General features: G+C 38.4%; 1 protein-coding gene across 11 annotated transcripts in view; it reads left to right on the top strand.

Annotated features, from left to right (window-relative positions):
- The window catches only part of SSBP2 (single stranded DNA binding protein 2), a 277,264-nt gene that overhangs the window by 97,345 nt on the left and 161,211 nt on the right, over positions 1-18,708 (top strand). For all 11 annotated transcript variants that reach the window (XM_016186253.2, XM_007518762.3, XM_060201115.1 and 8 more), the window contains exons 2-4: positions 260-332; positions 4,074-4,135; positions 16,528-16,612. In XM_016186253.2, the coding sequence (XP_016041739.1) occupies positions 260-332; positions 4,074-4,135; positions 16,528-16,612 (220 nt within the window). The remainder of the gene's footprint in view (positions 1-259; positions 333-4,073; positions 4,136-16,527; positions 16,613-18,708) is intronic.

The raw sequence follows: 18,708 nt of genomic DNA, 5'->3' as shown, positions 1-18,708 counted from the left end.
ATGATCCTCACAGCCGTAGAGACAGTTTACTACAAAGGCATATTTGTCTTTGTGTGTGTGTGTGTGTGTGTAGATTTAATTAAGTTTAAGTATTTTCTCAACATATATATATATACACACACACACACATATGGATATGGAAAGATCAGATTTTCTGTCACTGTTAGTGTGTAAAGTATTTTTGTAATGAAAAAGTTGTATTATTTAAAAATTAATTGTAAACATGACCTTCTCAATAAATACTTTATTCATTTTCCAGGTTAGCACTCTACGTATATGAATATCTGCTCCATGTAGGAGCTCAGAAATCGGCCCAGACATTTTTATCAGAGGTATGTTCTTCATATTTTCTGCACTGTATTTTATATTTTGTATTTGTGAATAAGAGAGTACAATGATTACCTGAAAGGCTTGACTGTATTCTAGGTAGTAAACGTTCAGCTAGCAGGATGCAGAATATGGGCTATAAACCGTATACTCATCTTGAGTGTCCCTTGTGCCATTTCTAGTGACCGTTTCAACTTTCTAGCCATTTCCCCCATTGGACTGGAAGCTAGTATAGCCTTAACAAGAATAATTAAGACACAAATTTGCTGTGTCAACAATTGTACTATAAACCATTAACTTCCCCCCACACACAAAATAAAGTGGACATAAAAGAAAACATTATTTGTGCTTTAAAAAAAGAGAGAAATACCATCACCTCTCCTGTTTTAGCAATATCCTATTTTAGCTTTGTTTACAGTGTTTAAAAACATTTCTTCCTGTATGAGATCTAGTGACTTGATGAAATTTTGGTCATCTTATCCCTTTCTTAGTCTTCTTCTAAATTTGTCTCCTTCACATTTTTCTAAGGTTTGGATTTATACTACCTACAATGGTTCTTTTATTTTCCAATTTATAAAATGATGAGGATTTGAATTCTACTAGATTGCAAACACACTGTATTAAGTTGTTTTAAATATACCATCTCTAATTCTTATAAGAAATTTGTAAGATAGCTTGTATCATCGCTATTTTTCTGGTAAGAACAACAGGGCTAAGATAGCTTATATGACTAATTGACAGTTATGGAACTAGAATTGAAAGAGTAGGTCCATGTTTTTAATTCTAAAGCTCCTGGCTCTTCCTCTGTATCTGTGTTGTCTGGTATGAGGTCATATATAACTTTCTGAGCACTTGAACTGTATGTAGTCAGTCAAATCAAGAATTGAAATATATGCTGGAATTTAAAGAGTCAGGGTGAACAGGCATTAGTAATTAAAACTTTTGACTTCATTGAAACGAACATATGTTGAATATGTTGAGTTAATTTAATTTAAAAAAAAAATACTTTTATTCCTTCTTGCTTCCCAAAGAAACATTCAGGTCTCCAAATCTTTTATCTAATTCATTAGTCTATGTAAATAGGTAGTTTTTTGTAAATGAGAAGTCCAGAAGTTTGTTCAGAACGTGTCAGAACTCAGTTCACTCTGCAAGGAACATTTAGTAAAATTTGATTTTAAAATGTAAAGTATGTCATTAATTAGAAGACTGTGGTTTATGGCTTTTCTCAGTGATCTTCACCACTGGATATTATAAAGGTCATGACTTAGCAAAAAAGGCTGCCCTTAATACTTGTATATTCTTAATTGCCAGTCAACAGTATATTGAAGAGAAATTAAAAGCTGATAAAGATTTAAATTCTTTATTTTGATGTAGTTAAGGACTTGATGAAAACTGATCAAAGGAGCTTGAGATATCCCAAGGTTATATATCCATATGTATCCATATGTATCACTTGTATGACCCACACATATTGTACATTCTGTGGTTACATTGTCAGCCAAAACATTCTCGCTCTAATCTCTACTATTATCCAACAGTTTATGGGCTTGATTCAGGCCCATGTTTGTATCTTTGGATGGCACTGCAGGGAAATGGTGGGGGCTTAGTGTTCTCTTACTGTAATTTCTTGTTCTAAATTTTATAACCGTGTGTGTGTGTGTGTGTGTGTGTGTGTGTGTGTGTGTGTGTGTGTGAATCAGAGACAGGCAGCAAGAGACTGAGGCTTCACCACTTCCAGTCATTGTTTTCCATCTAGAAAGAGAAATACCTACTGTTTGTTGACTCTAAAACATTAATCTCCCAATAAAGAATTAAAAAAAAAGGGGAGTCGGGCGGTAGCACAGTGGGTTAAGCGCAGGTGGCGCAAAGCGCAAGGACCGGCATAAGGATCCCGGTTCGAGACCCCGGCTCCCCACCTGCAGGGGAGTCGCTTCACAGGCAGTGAAGCAGGTCTGCAGGTGTCTGTCTTTCTCTCCCCCTCTCTGTCTTCCCCTCCTCTCTCCATTTTTCTCTATCCTATTCAACATCAACATTAATAACAATAACAATAAAACAAGGGCAGCAAAAAGAAATAAATATTAACAAAAAAAATTAAAAATAAATAAATATTTAAAAAAAAGAATTAAAAAAAAAAGAAAGAGCAATACCACAGCTTCCTTCAGTACAGTAGGACCTGGCTTTGAACCAGGGTCATGTGCAGGACATAGCAAGCACACCATGCAAGGAACTATTTTGCAGGCCTATAGTTTCACATCTTTTAGCTGATACCATTTATTTGAGTGATGTTTTCTCTTTCTCTCTTAGCTTCAAAGTTTTACTAACTCATTGATCTTGTGTATGAAAGATCGTTACTGAAGACTGGGGGATAACTGGAGTATTTTCAACATTACGCATTGTGGCCTTCTTTTCTGTATTTGTTATTGGATAGAGACAGTGAGAAACTGAGAGGGAAGGGGGAGCTAGAGAGGGAGAGAGACACCCGCAGCCCTGCTTCACCACTTGTCAAGCTTCTCCACTGTAGGTGGGAGCCAAGGGGCTTGAACCCGGCTCCTTGCACCATGTAACGTGTGTGCTCAACCAGGTGCGCCACCTGGCCACACAATATGATTTTTTGATTTGATTGCTGAATAGTATTCCATTGCTGAATAGTATTCCATTGCTGAATAGTATTCCATTGCTGAATAGTATTCCATTGGACATTTGTTTGGGTATCATCTTTTTTCTTTCTTTCCAACCAGGATTATCCCTGGGGCTTGGTGCTGGCACTACAAATCCACTGTTCCTGGTGGTCTTTATTTTTTCTTTTCCTTTTCTGTTTTACAGAGAGAAATTGAGAAAGGAGGAATAGAGGAAGATAGCCACCTTTTTGCAATAACAAGCAATGCCTCACTAAGTGCATACACACACACACACACACACACACACACACATATATATCTATACACACACAAATACACACACACACTATATATATATATGTACACACAGAGACAGATGCGTAGTTTACATGGACAATCAAAGTAACTCACTTGGATCGTGTCCTGCTTTGCCATGTGCAAAACTACCCAGGTTTGAGCCTGTCCCTCACCACATTGAAGAAAACTTCAGTGCTGTCATTTCTTTCATTCTTTTTTTTTCTCTGGTTTCCCTGTCTCTATCAAAAAGAAGAAAAAGGAAAAAACGGTATCTCATTTTCTCTCTCTCTCTCTCTCTCTCTCTCTCTCTCACCTCTAACTGCTATTCATCTTCCTGGCCCCATGGTTGTGTATTTATGTAAAAAGATGGAAAACATTAGATGTTCTGATAGAAATAGGTGGTAGGGTTAGTGAGCCTTGAGATTGATGTGAACATTACAGATGAATAATAGTTTTTTAGTTTGCAGATGATGGAAGGGAAAAGGGTGGGTGATGAAGCAACACAGTCTTGGAGAACTAGTGGGTGCGGACTGGGTGATAAATGGCTCTCCTTGATGCTGACAGTGGGAGTTGCGATGTGACTTTTATCCTGAAATACCTTCTGGAATTCCTTCATATTGGGAATCAAATTCTCAAAAGCATGATGTCACTTAACTATCTTGTCAGGCAATTATTATGTAAAGTGACCAAACTTCTAAAACTTAGAGAACACTATGAAAATGATGAACATTTTACGTCTAATCTAAGTATGATAATTGCAGATAAAATGCATTATAAGATGTGTTAGAAAAATACTAGGAAAGCATTTAACATTTCTTTGATTTATTTTAGATAAGATGGGAAAAAAATATCACATTGGGGGAGCCACCAGGATTCTTACACTCTTGGTGGTGGTAAGTATCTTTTTCTTCATTTATACTAAATTGATTATATGTTTTAGTAGGCCCACATTATAACTGTTTGTGATTTCATTCTTCTTTTTTATTGTACTTCATTTTTACAGTTGTTTTCTGCAAAGTACACACACACACAGAGAGAGAGAGAGAGAGAGAGAGAGAACCTAAATACAACGTTATTGTTAACTTAAACTATTAAGTCAAGTTGTAATTGAGACTGGTAATTGAAATCTTCTGTCCCAAGTATGATTCCTGTTTGTCTATTTCAACTGCTGTAATAAAGTGCCACAGATTGAAGACTTCAATAGCTATGTAGTTTGTCAGTTCCAGAAGTCCAGAATCAGTAGCCAGAATGATAAGTTTCTAGTTAGACCTAGCTTTCTCTTTCTTTTTGGTCTTTTAAAAAGGTGATTAATCAATTTATTGATTGATGTTTTTTTTCTACAAGGTTATCATTGGGACTTTGTGCCTGTTCCTAGTAGCAATTTTTCCCCTTTTTTTCTTTTTCTTTTTCTTTCTTTCTTTCTTTCTTTCTTTCTTTCTTTCTTTCTTTCTTTCTTTTTATTTGATAGGACAGATAAAAATTGAGAGGGGAAGTAGGCTGGGTGGTAGTGCAACAGGTTAAGTGCTGGTGGCACAAAGAAAAAGGACTGGCATAAGAAGCAGTAAGGGAGCCACTTTACAAGTGGTGAAGCTGGTCGGTAGGTATCTATCTTTCTCTCCCCCTCTGTCTTCCTCTCCTCTCTCGATTTCTCTCTGTCCTATCCAACAACAATGACAGCAATAACAACAATAATAATAACAACATCAACAACAACAAAAAACATAAGAAAAAAGAAATTAAGAGGGGAACAGGAGATAGAGAGGGAAAGAAAAAGAGAGACATCTATAGTCTTGCTTCACTGCTCATGGAACTTACCCCTTGTATGTGGAAAATGGGCTGAAACCCAGGTCCTTGAGCATGATAATGTGTGCACTTAGCCACCCTGACGCCCCAACTCTGACTTACAATGATGTGGGAGATTGACCCTGGGACCTCAGCGCGTCAGACATGAGTCTTTGGTCATGACCATTATGCTGTCTTCCCCACCCAGTGAGAGCTTTCTTTATATATATATATATATTTCCTTTTGTTGCCCTTGTTGTTGTATTGTTGTAGTTATTATTGTTGTTGTTGCTGATGTTGTCGTTGTTGGATAGGACAGAGAGAAATGGAGAGAGGAGGGGAAGACAGAGAGGAGAAGAGAAAGACAGACACCTGCAGACCTGCTTCACTGCCTGTGAAGCGACTCCCCTGCAGGCGGGGAGCCGGGGGCTCGAACCGGGATCCTTATGCAGGTCCTTGTGCTTTGTGCTTAACCCTTAACCCTTTGCGCCACCGCCTGACTCCCCAGTGAGAGTTTTCTTTCTGGCTTGAAGATGACTGCCTTCCGGTCTGCCCTTCATGGTGGAACTGGCTCTCGATGTCGCTGATATGTTTTACTCCCATTTCATGATCTCATCTAAACCCACGGATACTGTAGATAATGGTTTTGGTGAATCTCGGGGGAGAATGAAGTGTGATTTATAGTAAGTTTAAAATACTTTTATAGGGACTCAGAGGAGAGCTGACTAGGAACACACAAAAGACTGTCAGGCAGCATTGAAACCCTTATCGATGTCAAAAACTCCTAAACTTCACTTTTGTAACAGTAGACCTAGAGATGTGCCTTCTCAGAGGCCGCAAGTGGTGGTCCAGGGATTTGCATGGACAAGCTAGACTTAAACTTTGTTATTGTTGTGCTTGTATTTCTTGAAATTAAAGTATTTCCTGCTCAGTGCCATATACCCTCATCTCTCAGCATCTTTTTTTAAAGAAAAGCCGAAAGATCTGTTCTCTTGCCATGCACTCTGCTTCCTCAGTACTGTTATTTAAGGCCGTTATCTTTTAGAGCTCTCTCCCCTGAAAACATGACTTACTAGAAGTCCCGTGTGGAACCGCGTTTGGTCAGTTGAGGTTGTGGGTTTCCTTTGTTTGTCTCATATAAATACGGCAGGAACAGGTGCAGTCTTTGCCTCAAAGTTGTTTCTGTATTTGGAAGAACGGTCCATTGCAGTTAAACACGATTCATTGTGCTCGCTTCCTGAGGTGAAGACTATTTCTTTTCTGTTTTTATTTTACATGGTAATCTGGAAGTCAGATTTTCCTTTGATATAGTATGATTTATGACATGTAGATCCAGACTGGAAACATCTGACTATTTACTATTGACTATTTGAATTGAATTTAGTTTCTCTACTTGTTGTTACCTTTATATTTTGTATGTTCATAAGTAGGTCTACAAAGTAACGGCATAAAAAAACATTTATGGAATATGTCCCTGGGTTCAGGGGGTAACAGAGATTTTAAGAGTTTCTTATTATAGAATCATTATTAAATATTTTTAAAGATATTTAATTTCTTATTTTATTTTAATGAATGGACTCAGAGAGAGAGACCAGAACACTGCTCAGCTCAGGCTTATGGGGCTGGAACTTGAACCTGGGACCTCAGAGGCTGAGGCATTAAAGTCTTTTGTACCACCATTACATTGTTTTCCCATACCCTATAGAATTACTTTTTTTTTTTCCTCCAGGGTTATTGCTGGGCTCAGTGCCTGCACCATGAATCCACCGCTCCTGGAGACCATTTTTTCCCCCTTTTGTTGCCCTTGTTGTAGCCTCCTTGTGGTTATTATTATTGCCATTGTTGATGTTGTTCGTTGTTGGATAGGACAGAGAGAAAGGAGACTGTGGTTTGGTTTGCCTGTATCCAATTTATATTTATTTATAATTTTTTATTTATAAAAAGGAAACACTGACAAAAATCATAGGATAAGAGGGGTACAACTCCACACAATTCCCACCACCAGAATTCCTTATCCCATCCCCTCCCCTGATAGCTTTCCTATTCTTTACCCCTCTGGGAGTATGGACCCAAGGTCATTGTGGGATGCAGAAGGTGGAAGGTCTGGCTTCTGTAATTGCTTCCCTGCTGAACATGGGCGTTGGCAGGTCCATCCATACTACCAGTCTGCCTCTCTCTTTCCCTTGTGGGGTGGGAAGTGGGGCTCCAGGACACATTGGTGGGGTCATCTGTCCAGGGAAGTCCCTGATCCAGCTTTCAGGTCCTTTTTCCAGCCATGGCATCGTCTCCCCAGACAATAACTTAGATCCACCTGCATATCAGATGTCAAGTTCAGGAAAAAAAAAACAACACTAATATAGTCTGTATCCAATTTAGAGACGCTGACGTCACATTAAGATGGAGATGACCAACACATAGTGAGAGCTCGGAGTTTGTGCCTCTGAGACTGACCCATGAGGTTTGTGATTTGTCAGCACTGAGTGACGATAGGTGTAATGTGAATGGATTTCCCAGTGTATCTCAGAGCAGGCTCTGGGATTGAAACCCTGGGCAAGTAAATATTTAAATGCGGGTGAAGGAAGAGGACTCTCCAGTAAAGTAACAGGAGAGGAAGGAGGGTCAGCAAGAGACAATAGTGCAGAGTAATTAGGAAAGGCACCCACTGGGAAAATTAAATTCTTCAACAAGTGTAATAAAAAACACCTTAGTTTTAATTAATTAATTTACATTTTTTCATGAGAATGTGGCAGTTTTTATTAGTTGCATTTCAAAGTGACGAGACCTAAATTCTTCTTATTTGCTACTTAAAAAAAAACATGGGGCCAGGTGGCAGCTCACCTGGTTGAACGCACATGTTACAGTGCGTAAGGACCCAGGTTTGAGCCTCGGTCCCCACCTGCAGCAGGAAAGCTTTGCAAGTGGTGAAGCAGGACTGCAGATGTCTCTGTGTCATTCTTTCTCCTTCTCTACCACCTCCTTCCCTCTCGAGATTTCTGGCTGTCTCTATCCAATAAATAAAGCTAATTAAAAATTTTTTTTAAAGTGTGCATTCATGGACTAGGGTGATAGCACAGTGCTTATGCAAATAACTCATGCCTAAGACTCTCAAGTCCCAAGTTCAGTCCCCAACAACACTTTATTTTTTTGTTGTTGTTATAACTAACTATATATATATATATATATATATATATATATATATATATGTATGATATTGATTGACAAGACTGTAAGATAAGAAGGGTACAATTCTACACAATTTCCACTGCCAGAGTTCTGCATCCCATCCCCTCCATTGAAAGGTTTCCTATTCTTTATCCCTCTGGGAGTATGGATCCAGGATCATTATGGGTTGCAAAAGGTGGGAGTTCTGGCTTCTGTAATTGCTTCTCTGCTGGACATGGGCATTAGCAGGTGGATCCATACTCCCGGCCTGCCTCTCTCTTTTTCTAGTGGGGCAGGGCTCTGGGTAGATGAGGTTCCAGGACACATTGGTGAGGTCATCTGCCCAGGGAAGTCAGGTTGGTGTCATGGTAGCACCTGCAAATTGGTGGCTGAAAAGCATTAAGATCTAAAGCAGAACAAACGGTTAAATAATCAGGAAGCTAACGGTAGGAATAGAGCAGATGAGATTTGGGCTGTTCTAGTTCATTTTTCCCGACTGTGTGTGAATTGAGAATTGTTAGTATATGTGGTGACAGGCAAGTAGTATCAAGATTAACAACAAATTAAGACCGCCTGTATGATTTCACCATTCCATGCAGACTCTTCCCCTTCCCCAGATACATAGTGAAAGACAGAGAGACAGTACAGCATCACATCTCTGCACTTGAACACCTGTTTACTTGGTGTTCCCATGTGGTGGCAGGAAGACTTGAACCCGGGTCCTTGCACATAGTAAATTGGGTGGTAGTTGATCTAGCTCTTAGCTCCATATTTTTATTTTGAAAGCAGACATGGTTTGAGTATTCAGATAAAAGACAGAGGTGAAAGTGCTGGAAAGAGACCTTGCAGGATAAAAACCAGAGAGGAGAGAAGCAAGGCCTTGGAGAGGAGGAGAATTTCAACTTTAGCATGGGAGGAGAGGAGAAAAAAAAAAAGCAGAATTTAGTAGTCCGTTCCTAATAAAAATTGCATAGTTTCCTTTTGAGCATGGTGAGTGACAAATTCTAGCAGAAGATACAAATGAGATTCAGAGTATTGTCTCTTCTGAGTCCAGCCTGTACGGAGGCCTCTATGGGTCACACTAGCCACTTTGTGTAGGGCGAGATGGTCGTTATCCTGGGATCACTCAGTGAGTGGGAGGATCAGCATCTCAGGTAGCATAAGGCAGGGCTCTCTGTCTTCACTAGGATGGGTATTGCCTCAGACTTGTAGTAGCTGATGCTGCTCAGACTGCTTGAGCTGTTTTGCCCGCCCATAATCAGCATCCTCACCTGAGAGGCACAATGCTCTTAAGACTTAAGCAGCTCGAGTGCAGCTCTGCCCCTAATTCTATGGCTCTGAGGCAAATTGTCCAACTTTTTTCCATGACTCAGTTCCTTGATCTGTAAAACAGAAATAACAGGAAGATTAAATAAATGTTGGATAGATGATGCTTGATTTTAACAGATCCTTACATTTGAAGTAAATGTTATTACTAATCAGGAGTATTGAGACCTTCATATTTGTTAAATGATTGCATTTTTAAAAGAACTCTAAGGAATAATACAGGTTTGTGTATATGGATGTCCCAAGGCAGTGAGCAGAAACATCCATACTCATGTAAATTCTCTTTAGACTTATGAATACATGATTTTCTCTTTTTAAATATTTAAATATTTATTTATTTATTTATTTATTTATTTATTTATTTATTCTCTTTTGGTGCCCTTGTTGTAGTTATTGTTGTTACTGATGTCATTGTTGTTGGATAGGACAGAGAGAAATGGAGAGAGGAGGGGAAGACAGAGAGGGGGAGAGAAAGACACCTGCAGACCTGCTTCACCGCCTGTGAAGCGACTTCCCTGCAGGTGGGGAGCTGCAGGCTCGAACCAGGATCCTTCCGCCGGTCCTTGCGCTTTGCGCCACGTGTGCTTAAGCCAATGAATACATGATTTTCTTCAGTGTAGATTGGAGTAGCCAGACTATTTTGGACGAAAGAGAAATAACTGTCTTATTTATTAAGACTTGAATTTATGGCTTACTCTTCTAGAAAACAAAAAAACATTTACTTCAATTTCCCCCCTTCTCTATTAACTTTAATTTTCGCGTGGTAATAGATTTGGCCACTGATATAATGATTATGTAGTTATGTTAGCATTGTATCTTCACCTGGCATATTTATTTACCTTTGAAGACTTTCCTGACAATTTTGCTTTCTATGTTTGATAAAAGTATTGACAGCTTCCTGAGCCATTTCAGTTCCCGTTCTTAGGATGGAAGGAGAAACGGTGCTTTAAGACAGAGGATCTTCACGTTGAGAATCCTCTGTTTTTCTTCGATTTATGTAGGGGATAGTTTTTAAAATAATATTAGGCGATACCTGACTAAAGTTTTTTTAAAGAATTTTAAAATATTTATTTATTTTCCCTTTTGTTGCCCTTGTTTATTATTGTTGTTGTAGTTGTTATTGTTATAGATGTCGTTGTTGTTGGATAGGACAGAGAGAAATAGAGAGGGAAGGGGAAGACAGAGAGGGGAAGAGAAAGACAGACACCTGCAGACCTGCTTTACCGCTTGTGAAGGGACTTGCTTGCAGATGGGGAGTCGGGGGCTCGAACCAGGATCATTACACCAGTCCTTACACTTTGTGCCACGTGTACTTAACCCTACTCCTCTGACTAAAGATTTAAACACTTGGCAGTTTGTTTTAGTCTCCATCTTTTCCACTAGTAAAATGCAGATCATGTCTACTTGTTCTACTTAGGAATAAAGACTGTGTACATCTAAAATATCTGTGAAGAATTCATTACTTTTCAAGTCAAATATTTTAGTTTCAGCCTTAACAGATAAGGTGAGTAAAGGAATAGCATCTCAGGGTGTAGAGAATGCAAGTCAATGTCTGTGGACATTCAGAGTTTTATGCCCTTTGCACAGTCTAAATCAGAGAAGGAATCTAGGTTGTTTTTGCCAGAGCACTGCTCAGCTTTGGTTTATGGTGGTGCAGGGGATTGAACCTGGAACTTCAGAGCCTCAGGCATGAGAGTCTCTTTGCATAACCATTATGCTGTCTACCCCTGCCTGGAAACTAATTAATGTATCATCATAAGAATTTACTCAGAAACAGCATTGGAATTCCTCTAGCTAAGGACAACTCAGGTATTGCAAGGAACCTTATACTCAAAACCTGATTCTTCCTTTAGGAGATAAGTTTCCAGATTTCATGATAAATGTGAAATTGTCATAATAGAAGCATTTGCAAAACTGTAGAGGTATATGAAATGTAACGTCTCCATGGACATGCCCTTGGGTGCACTAGGAAACTTGAGCTGCAAATTACAGTTCAACTCATCGCAAGTTTTGGGTTCACAATCACATATGAGCCACTAACTAAACTAATTCTCTTCCTCCACTGAAAAATCAGCTTAAAGTTTTATCTTATGAAGGGTTCATAGAGGTCCTCTAGTTTTACCCAATTTTTCTAAATTACAAAACAAGACTCTAGCAATGAAATAATTTATAGTACTAGCCCATAATATCAAGCATGAATTGTTACAGAATGTGAATTTAAATGATGTTTATGGTAACAGTGCAGGTTTTTTTTTGTTGTTGTTGTTGTTGTTACGATATAGTCTCTCGCTCAAAAATATCAGTGTTATGTATCAGCATGCGCAATATTGTATGGATAGTAAGAGGGACAAAATAACAAGTTTTCTAGAAAATAAAAACTTCAAATAATCTTTCCCATCCGTGGTCACTTCTTAAGGACTTTTTTTAAATTGCCTTCAGGGTTATTACCGAGGCTCGGTTCCAGCACTATGAATAAGTCCATTTCTGCTGGAGAGTATTTTCTCCTCTTTATTTTTATTTATTTATTTTATTGACAGTGCAGAGAGAAATTGAGAGGGAAGGGGAGATGGGAGCACCCATAAAGTTTCCTCCCTTCAGGTGGGGAGCAGGAGCTGGAACCCAGGTCCTTGTACATGGTGATAAGGGCGCTTTACCAAGTGAACTCTCACCGCCCCAGCCCCAAGGACATTTGTGTATATATGAAGAGATGGGATGTATTAAAAGCTGGATTATCTATGATAATAGCACTAGAGATATTTACGTGTGTAGTTGGTTTTTTGTTAACAGTATGCTTTAAGTATTATAGCCTAGGTCCTTGTACTGGGTCTTGTGTGTACTCGCTGTCCAGTTCCTTTGTTTATAATTGTTGACTGTGCTGGGAAATGACCTGAGGGTCCTGAACCTGTGCGGTGTTACCTAGCTGCCTCCTAGCCCGATTAATTTTGTCCCGAGGCGGGGGTGGAGGATGGGGGGAGTGGTGGTGAGGGAAGGGGCTGGAAAGGAGAGGAAGGAAGAGGTCACAGACAAGGAGAGAGGGAGAAATTCCAGCACTTCCTAGGTTTTCCAGTGCCTTAGTTTCCTTTGGTAGTTTCCACAGTGGATGTGTACCTCTGTGCTGCCAGGGACTAAACCCAGGACTTCAGACTCCCTGGGATTCAACCTGCTGATGGACACTCTAGTTTACCTAAGTTTTAAGGTTAGGTTGTTGATTTAAAAAAAATCTTTGTTTTTTTTTTTCATATGTTTATGACTTCAAAATTTTTCCTTAGCATAACTTTTGGTGCATCCTTATATTTTTTAAAGATATTTATTTATTATTGGATAGAAACAGAGAGAAAGAGGAGGAAATAGAGAGACAGAGAGACACTTGCAGCCCTGCTTCACCACTTGTGAAGCTTTCCTTCTGCCGGTGGGGACCAGGGGCTTGAACCTGGGTCCTTGTACATAGTAATATGTGCAGTTAACCAGGTGCACCACCACCTGGCCCCCCCATGTGTGTTTTTTTTTAAAAGTTGTATTTTCATGTCATTCTCTTAAGTTTTTTCTTAATTCCATGTGACTTTGACCAATGAGTGATTTGTTGTTCAATTTCCACAAATCTTTGAACTTTACAGTTTTTCTTTTGTTAGTAATTTTTATTTTTAAGGATTTAGTTCACTACATATGAGAGAGAGAGATCCACAGAAGACAGAGAGAGAAGCTAGAACATCACTCTGGTTGAGACTCAAGTAGGCAAATCCAATTTTTCTACAAGTTGAACCATTTTGTTACTGATTTTACCTTTATTCTATTGCAGCTGGGAAAATACTTGATCTGGTTTTCAGATCTTTTAGAACTTGTGCTGCGACATATGATCTGTCTTGGAAAATCTTGCATGTGCTCTTGAGAAGACTGTATATACTGCCCCTGTAAGAAAGGGTTATTGTCATAGAAATGTGTATTACTTGCCTTTGGCAAGTGTCCTTAAAGGATGTATTTCTATGTTTATTCAGAGGGGTGGGGGAGGCAGGATTGTTTGAAAAAGCTTATGTACAGTTACCCTATTTAAAAAGTTGCTTTATTAGCCTTAATTTTTATTTTGTAAATTTCAAGCTTTTCATTACATTTATAATGAATTCAATAGAAGTAGAGGGCCAGGGGTGATCCCTCACCTAGTAGAGTTTGTGCCTGAACACGCCCTCAGCCTTGAGTTCCAGCTCAGGTACCACAGGAAAGCATCATGGGTAGCAGCAGGAAGCGCCATGGATGGTGTCTTCCGTCTTTCACTCTCTCAATAAAGAAACAAAATAAAAGGGCCCGGAGGGCTGCTCAATGTTATGGTGAATGTGTGAAGCCCTGACTTTATTTCTTAATACCACATTAAAAAAAAATAAAAAGAGAGAGGGGGCTGGGCGGTACTGCACTTAGTTAAGTGCACATAGAGCGAGCGCACAGGGGCCAGCGCAAGAATTCCTGTTGGAGCCCCCGGCTCCCCACCTACAGGAGGGTCCTTTCAAAAGCGGTGAAGCAGATCTGAAGTGCCTTGTCTTTTTCTCCTCCTCCCTCAGTTTCTCTCTGTCCTATTGAACAACAGCAGCAGCCGCAGAAACAATTAACAGCAAAAACAATGAGGAAAAAACAAGGCCTCCAGGGGCAGTGGATTCATGGTGCAGGCCCTGAGCCCCAGCAATAACCCTGGAGTCAAAAAAAAAAAAAAAAAGCACAATGTTAGACTAGTAGCTAGTCTAACATTATAAGTTTAATTAAATTACAAATGTGTAAATTTGTTTTATAATATTCAACTAATTTTATGGCTTATTCCAAGAATGACTTATTTTTCGTCCAGTTTATTTTGCAAAACTTTATATATATAATAATGGAATAATTTTCAACAGAGTTCTTATGGTATATGACAGACAGGGAACAAGAAGAAATTTTAAAGTGTCTGTCACAATATTGTGTATATATAGTAATCTGATTAAGCTTAAATGCAACTTGAATTGCATGATTGTAAAGTTTTGGTTTAAGAACTTAAATTTCTTAATACCATAAAAATAAGAAAAATTGAAATACATTATAATTCATAGCAAACCTAATCCAAGTAAAACACTTTTGACATTATTCTTTAATCTATCTTCACATATATAATTCTATTTATTTATTCCCTTTTGTTGCCCTTGTTGTTTTATTGTTGTAGTTATTATTGTTGTTGTTGTTATTAATGTCGTCATTGTTGGATAGGACAGAGAGAAATGGAGAGAGGAGGGGAAGACAGAGACGGGGAGAGAAAGACAGACACCTGCAGACCTGCTTCATCACTTCCCCTGCAGGTGGGGAGCCAGGGGCTTGAACCGGGATCCTTCTGCTTGTGCTCGGCGCCACGTGTGCTTAACCCGCTGCGCTAACGCCCGACTCCCCACATCTATAATTCTTATGTTCTTTATCCCAAAAGGAAAGGGCAACGACCAAGAACTAGTGTTAATTGCTTTCAGTCTCCTAAAATCATTCAAATATCTTTAAATTATGTTTTCCTTTAGTGTTTCTTGGCATTTCTCTTTTATGGTAGAAATTCAGGAGGAAATTTTAATACTAAGACTTTAATACTTTTCCAGTGGGAGGGAAATAATATTGTCTTACTGGTTTAATTATGATACAAGGCTTAAGGAATGGATTCTGCTAGCTGAAGAGAGGAGACAAAATGAATCTTTAAGGGTCAAAACAAAGAGACTGGGTCCTGTTTACTAAGTTTTATTTTATCATTGCATGAATGGTCTCAACATAACCACATATCTGAATAAATTGTATTCCTAGGGGCTGGCTGATGCCACACCTGATCGTGTGCACATGTTACAACGCACAAGACGCTGGGTTCGAGCCCTCGGTCCCCACCTGCAGGCGGAAAGCTTTGCAAGTGGTGAAGCAGGGCTGCAGGCATCTCTCTGTCTCTCTCCCTCTCTGTCACTCCTTTTCTTCTCAATTTCTGGCTGTCTCTCCCAAATAAGTAAAGATAATAAAATAATTTAAAAAGATAATAATATGTATATTCCTTTCATCTTATTTAAACTAATCATAGTGATGATGAAGATATAAATTTGGTGCTTGCTATATGTTTGACCACTGCTTGTTTATATAATTTAATTTTTTTTTCAACAATCCCATTTTCTGAAGGAGGAAATTATGTTTCTAATCTGTATAAGCCAGTTGAGCTAGTAATTAGTAGAGCTGGCTTCTGTTAGATATGCCCTGTTCAAAGATATGTTCTCTTAGCAGCCTTTCCAGTTATGTAGAGTGGAAATTTGGAGCAAAAAATAACTTCTGTAGAGTTGTTTATAAGCTTTGAGACACTTGTTTTCCTGGTTTTTGGAATTTTTTGCTTATGCTCATTGTTAATTTTATGGATGAATGACCAGAACCATATGTTTTATAAGCAGTATAAGTATTTTTCTCTCCAGGTTGACTTTGTTTTTTCTCAAGGATGAGGAACAAGCCTTATCATGGATTTTATTTTTAAAATTTTCAAGTGGCAAATTGCAAAGGAAATCTAAAGGATTTTTAAGAATATATATATATATATATATATATATATATATATATATTTTTTTTTTTTGATCGGTGTGATTCACTGGCCAGTGTATGGGGTTTGGAATAACAAAATTATATTGGAAAAAAATGAATTAACAACTTTATTATTTAATTATTAAATTAGGACATTATTTACTATTTTTATTTGTCTTGGGCAAAGTTGTATGTTTGTTTCAGTGTTAGTCATGTGAATAAATTAGAATGACAGTATTAAGTTAAAAATATTTTATTTTTTTCAGAAAAAAATATCTTGTATTTCTGAAAGATATGAGGTTACCATTCTTAGTGCAGAAAGATTCTTGCTTTAATTGGGATCTTTCAAAGAGACGTTTATTCTGAAGGGTAAAGCACATTTTTTAAAAAATGAAGAATAATGTGTCTTCTATTTTTAGAACTATGATCTCTCATTTGACATTATGTGATTTTCTTAATGATACCATAATTACTCTTTTAGTGTATTTTGGGATCTCTACTGTGCAGCCCCGGAAAGACGAGAAACATGTGAACATTCAAGTGAAGCAAAAGCCTTCCATGATTATGTAAGTAAATATATAGTTTTACTAAGCTACATTGTCAGTTTTCTTTTGAGCCACTGCTCTTAGAAAATCCACTGGACATTCTATTTTTTCCTTTGATACTAAATTACTTGTTCTTTTTTTTTTTCTCTTGCAAAATAGGTTCAAAACTTACAAGTGAAGTAGAGATGAGGGTTAGAATCTTATTTTTAAAGAAATTTGGCATGAGAAAGTTATTCTAACTTGATAGTACAAAAAGTATTTCCTATCTTTAAGCATGCCTCATTTGTGAAATCTCAGGTTACCAAGAATAAATAGTATTCCTTGTTCCACAAGAGTAGCTATTAGGATCCTGGAAAGAAGCTCTTTTGTACATGAAATTTTAAATATATATATAGAAATATTGTTATCTTTGTGTAATTTTTTATTTGCCTATTTTTAGGCTACATCTTCCAGTCACTGAATTCAGTTTCATAAATTGTATCTATTATGAAATAAAGGAAATACAGTTAAAAAGAAGATAAGAATTTTGTACAAAATGTGCTTTTTTTTCTTAAGGAAGGGCAGTAAACTATTCTTGGTTATGCAGTATATATAACACTAGAGTAAATAATTTTACAAGAATTGCAAATGAGATGTGCTATCTTAGTATCGATGGTATCCAGGAGTAGAATTAAGGAATAGAATGAGGAAGATTTTGCCGAGGAAGAAACTGCACTTATGAATGAGTAGTCAGTGCTGGGAAGGGGCTAGGAAGAAGTGTGATGAACTGACCCTAAAAGAACAGTCCAAGTTTTGGATGGAGCAAGTCCATCTTCCTTCATTTGGAGGAAGTGAAATTGGGCCTAGAGCCAGAGGAAATATCTGATAGTCAGTACCAAAGGAAGTACTTTAATTTGCAACTGAATGGTGGGTATAGTCAGAAGAATTATAAGCCTAAAAGTAACAAGAGGAAGAGTTGGCAGATTTAAGACAAGTCAAAATGTTGGGCTTCTGGCAGGGACTGTGTGATACTTTAAATGTGTACTAAGCTGATGAAAGTCAGACTGTTTGCGATGACCTCATCTGATACTGATTGCACTCACAGAGTTGGCGGAGTAGTAAACAGTAGCTCTTGAAGACGTGGTGAATGAAAGGGGTCCAGCTGCCTCTAAAGAAAAGGTGGAGAGAAGGCAGATAAGGCAGGTCCCAGGACACAGTGTTTATCTGCACAATCTTGTTCTCCATTTATACTTTTGGTTGATGGCAGAAAGCAAAATCAACAGTCTAATTCTGCACAGCAGACGGGATCCATCTAGAGTGGTGATAATATCCCATCTCGGGTATCACATGCACCAAGAATGACATTCCTGTATGGAGCGTGTCTATTAGGAAGGAAGGCTTTTTATTTTGTTTTGTTTTATTGGGGGCTAGTGATTTGTACTACAAGAGTACAGTCTCTCATTTCCCCATGGCATCTCTCATTTCTCGCCAATTTAGGCCCTTTACCTCCACCATACACCAGGACCCCCCAAACACACCCTCCCTGTCCTTCTTCCTGCAGATAAAATCTTAAAATTATTCACTTCTTTCAATAACTAGCCTGTGCTAGGCAATGCCAGTACTCTAGTATATATATATATATTCTCTTAATGAATTTAAATTTTAAGGAATGAAATATAAAAATGTTTTCAAAATTCTCTTGCATGGAAAGATGTATCCGACTGTTCACCAGAGAGATACTGGACTAATTTAGTGTCTTTCTCCCCCCCCCTTATATTTATTTATTTATTTTCCCTTTTGTTGCCCTTGTTGTTTTTCATTGTTGTTGCTATTGATGTCATTGTTGTTGGATAGGACAGAGAGAAATGGAGAGAGGAGGGGAAGACAGAGAAGGGGAGAGAAAGACAGACACCTGCAGACCTGCTTCACCGCCTCTGAAGCGACTCCCCTCAGGTGGAGAGCCGGGGGCTTGAACTGGGATCCTTCCGCAGGTCCTTGGGCTTTGGGGCCACCTGCACTTAGCCTGCTGCGCTACCACCCGACTCCCTTATTTATTTATTTATCATGCCTGAGCACTGCTCAGCTCTAGCTTATGGTGGTGTAGGGGATGAAGCCTGGGCCTTTAAAACATCAGGTAT

The sequence above is a fragment of the Erinaceus europaeus genome, chromosome 11, assembly GCF_950295315.1.
Source record: "Erinaceus europaeus chromosome 11, mEriEur2.1, whole genome shotgun sequence".
In the NCBI taxonomy this organism is placed as follows: domain Eukaryota; kingdom Metazoa; phylum Chordata; class Mammalia; order Eulipotyphla; family Erinaceidae; genus Erinaceus; species Erinaceus europaeus.
The sequence above is the reverse complement of the archived record's forward strand: the minus strand, read 5'-3'. Positions and strand labels throughout refer to the sequence as shown.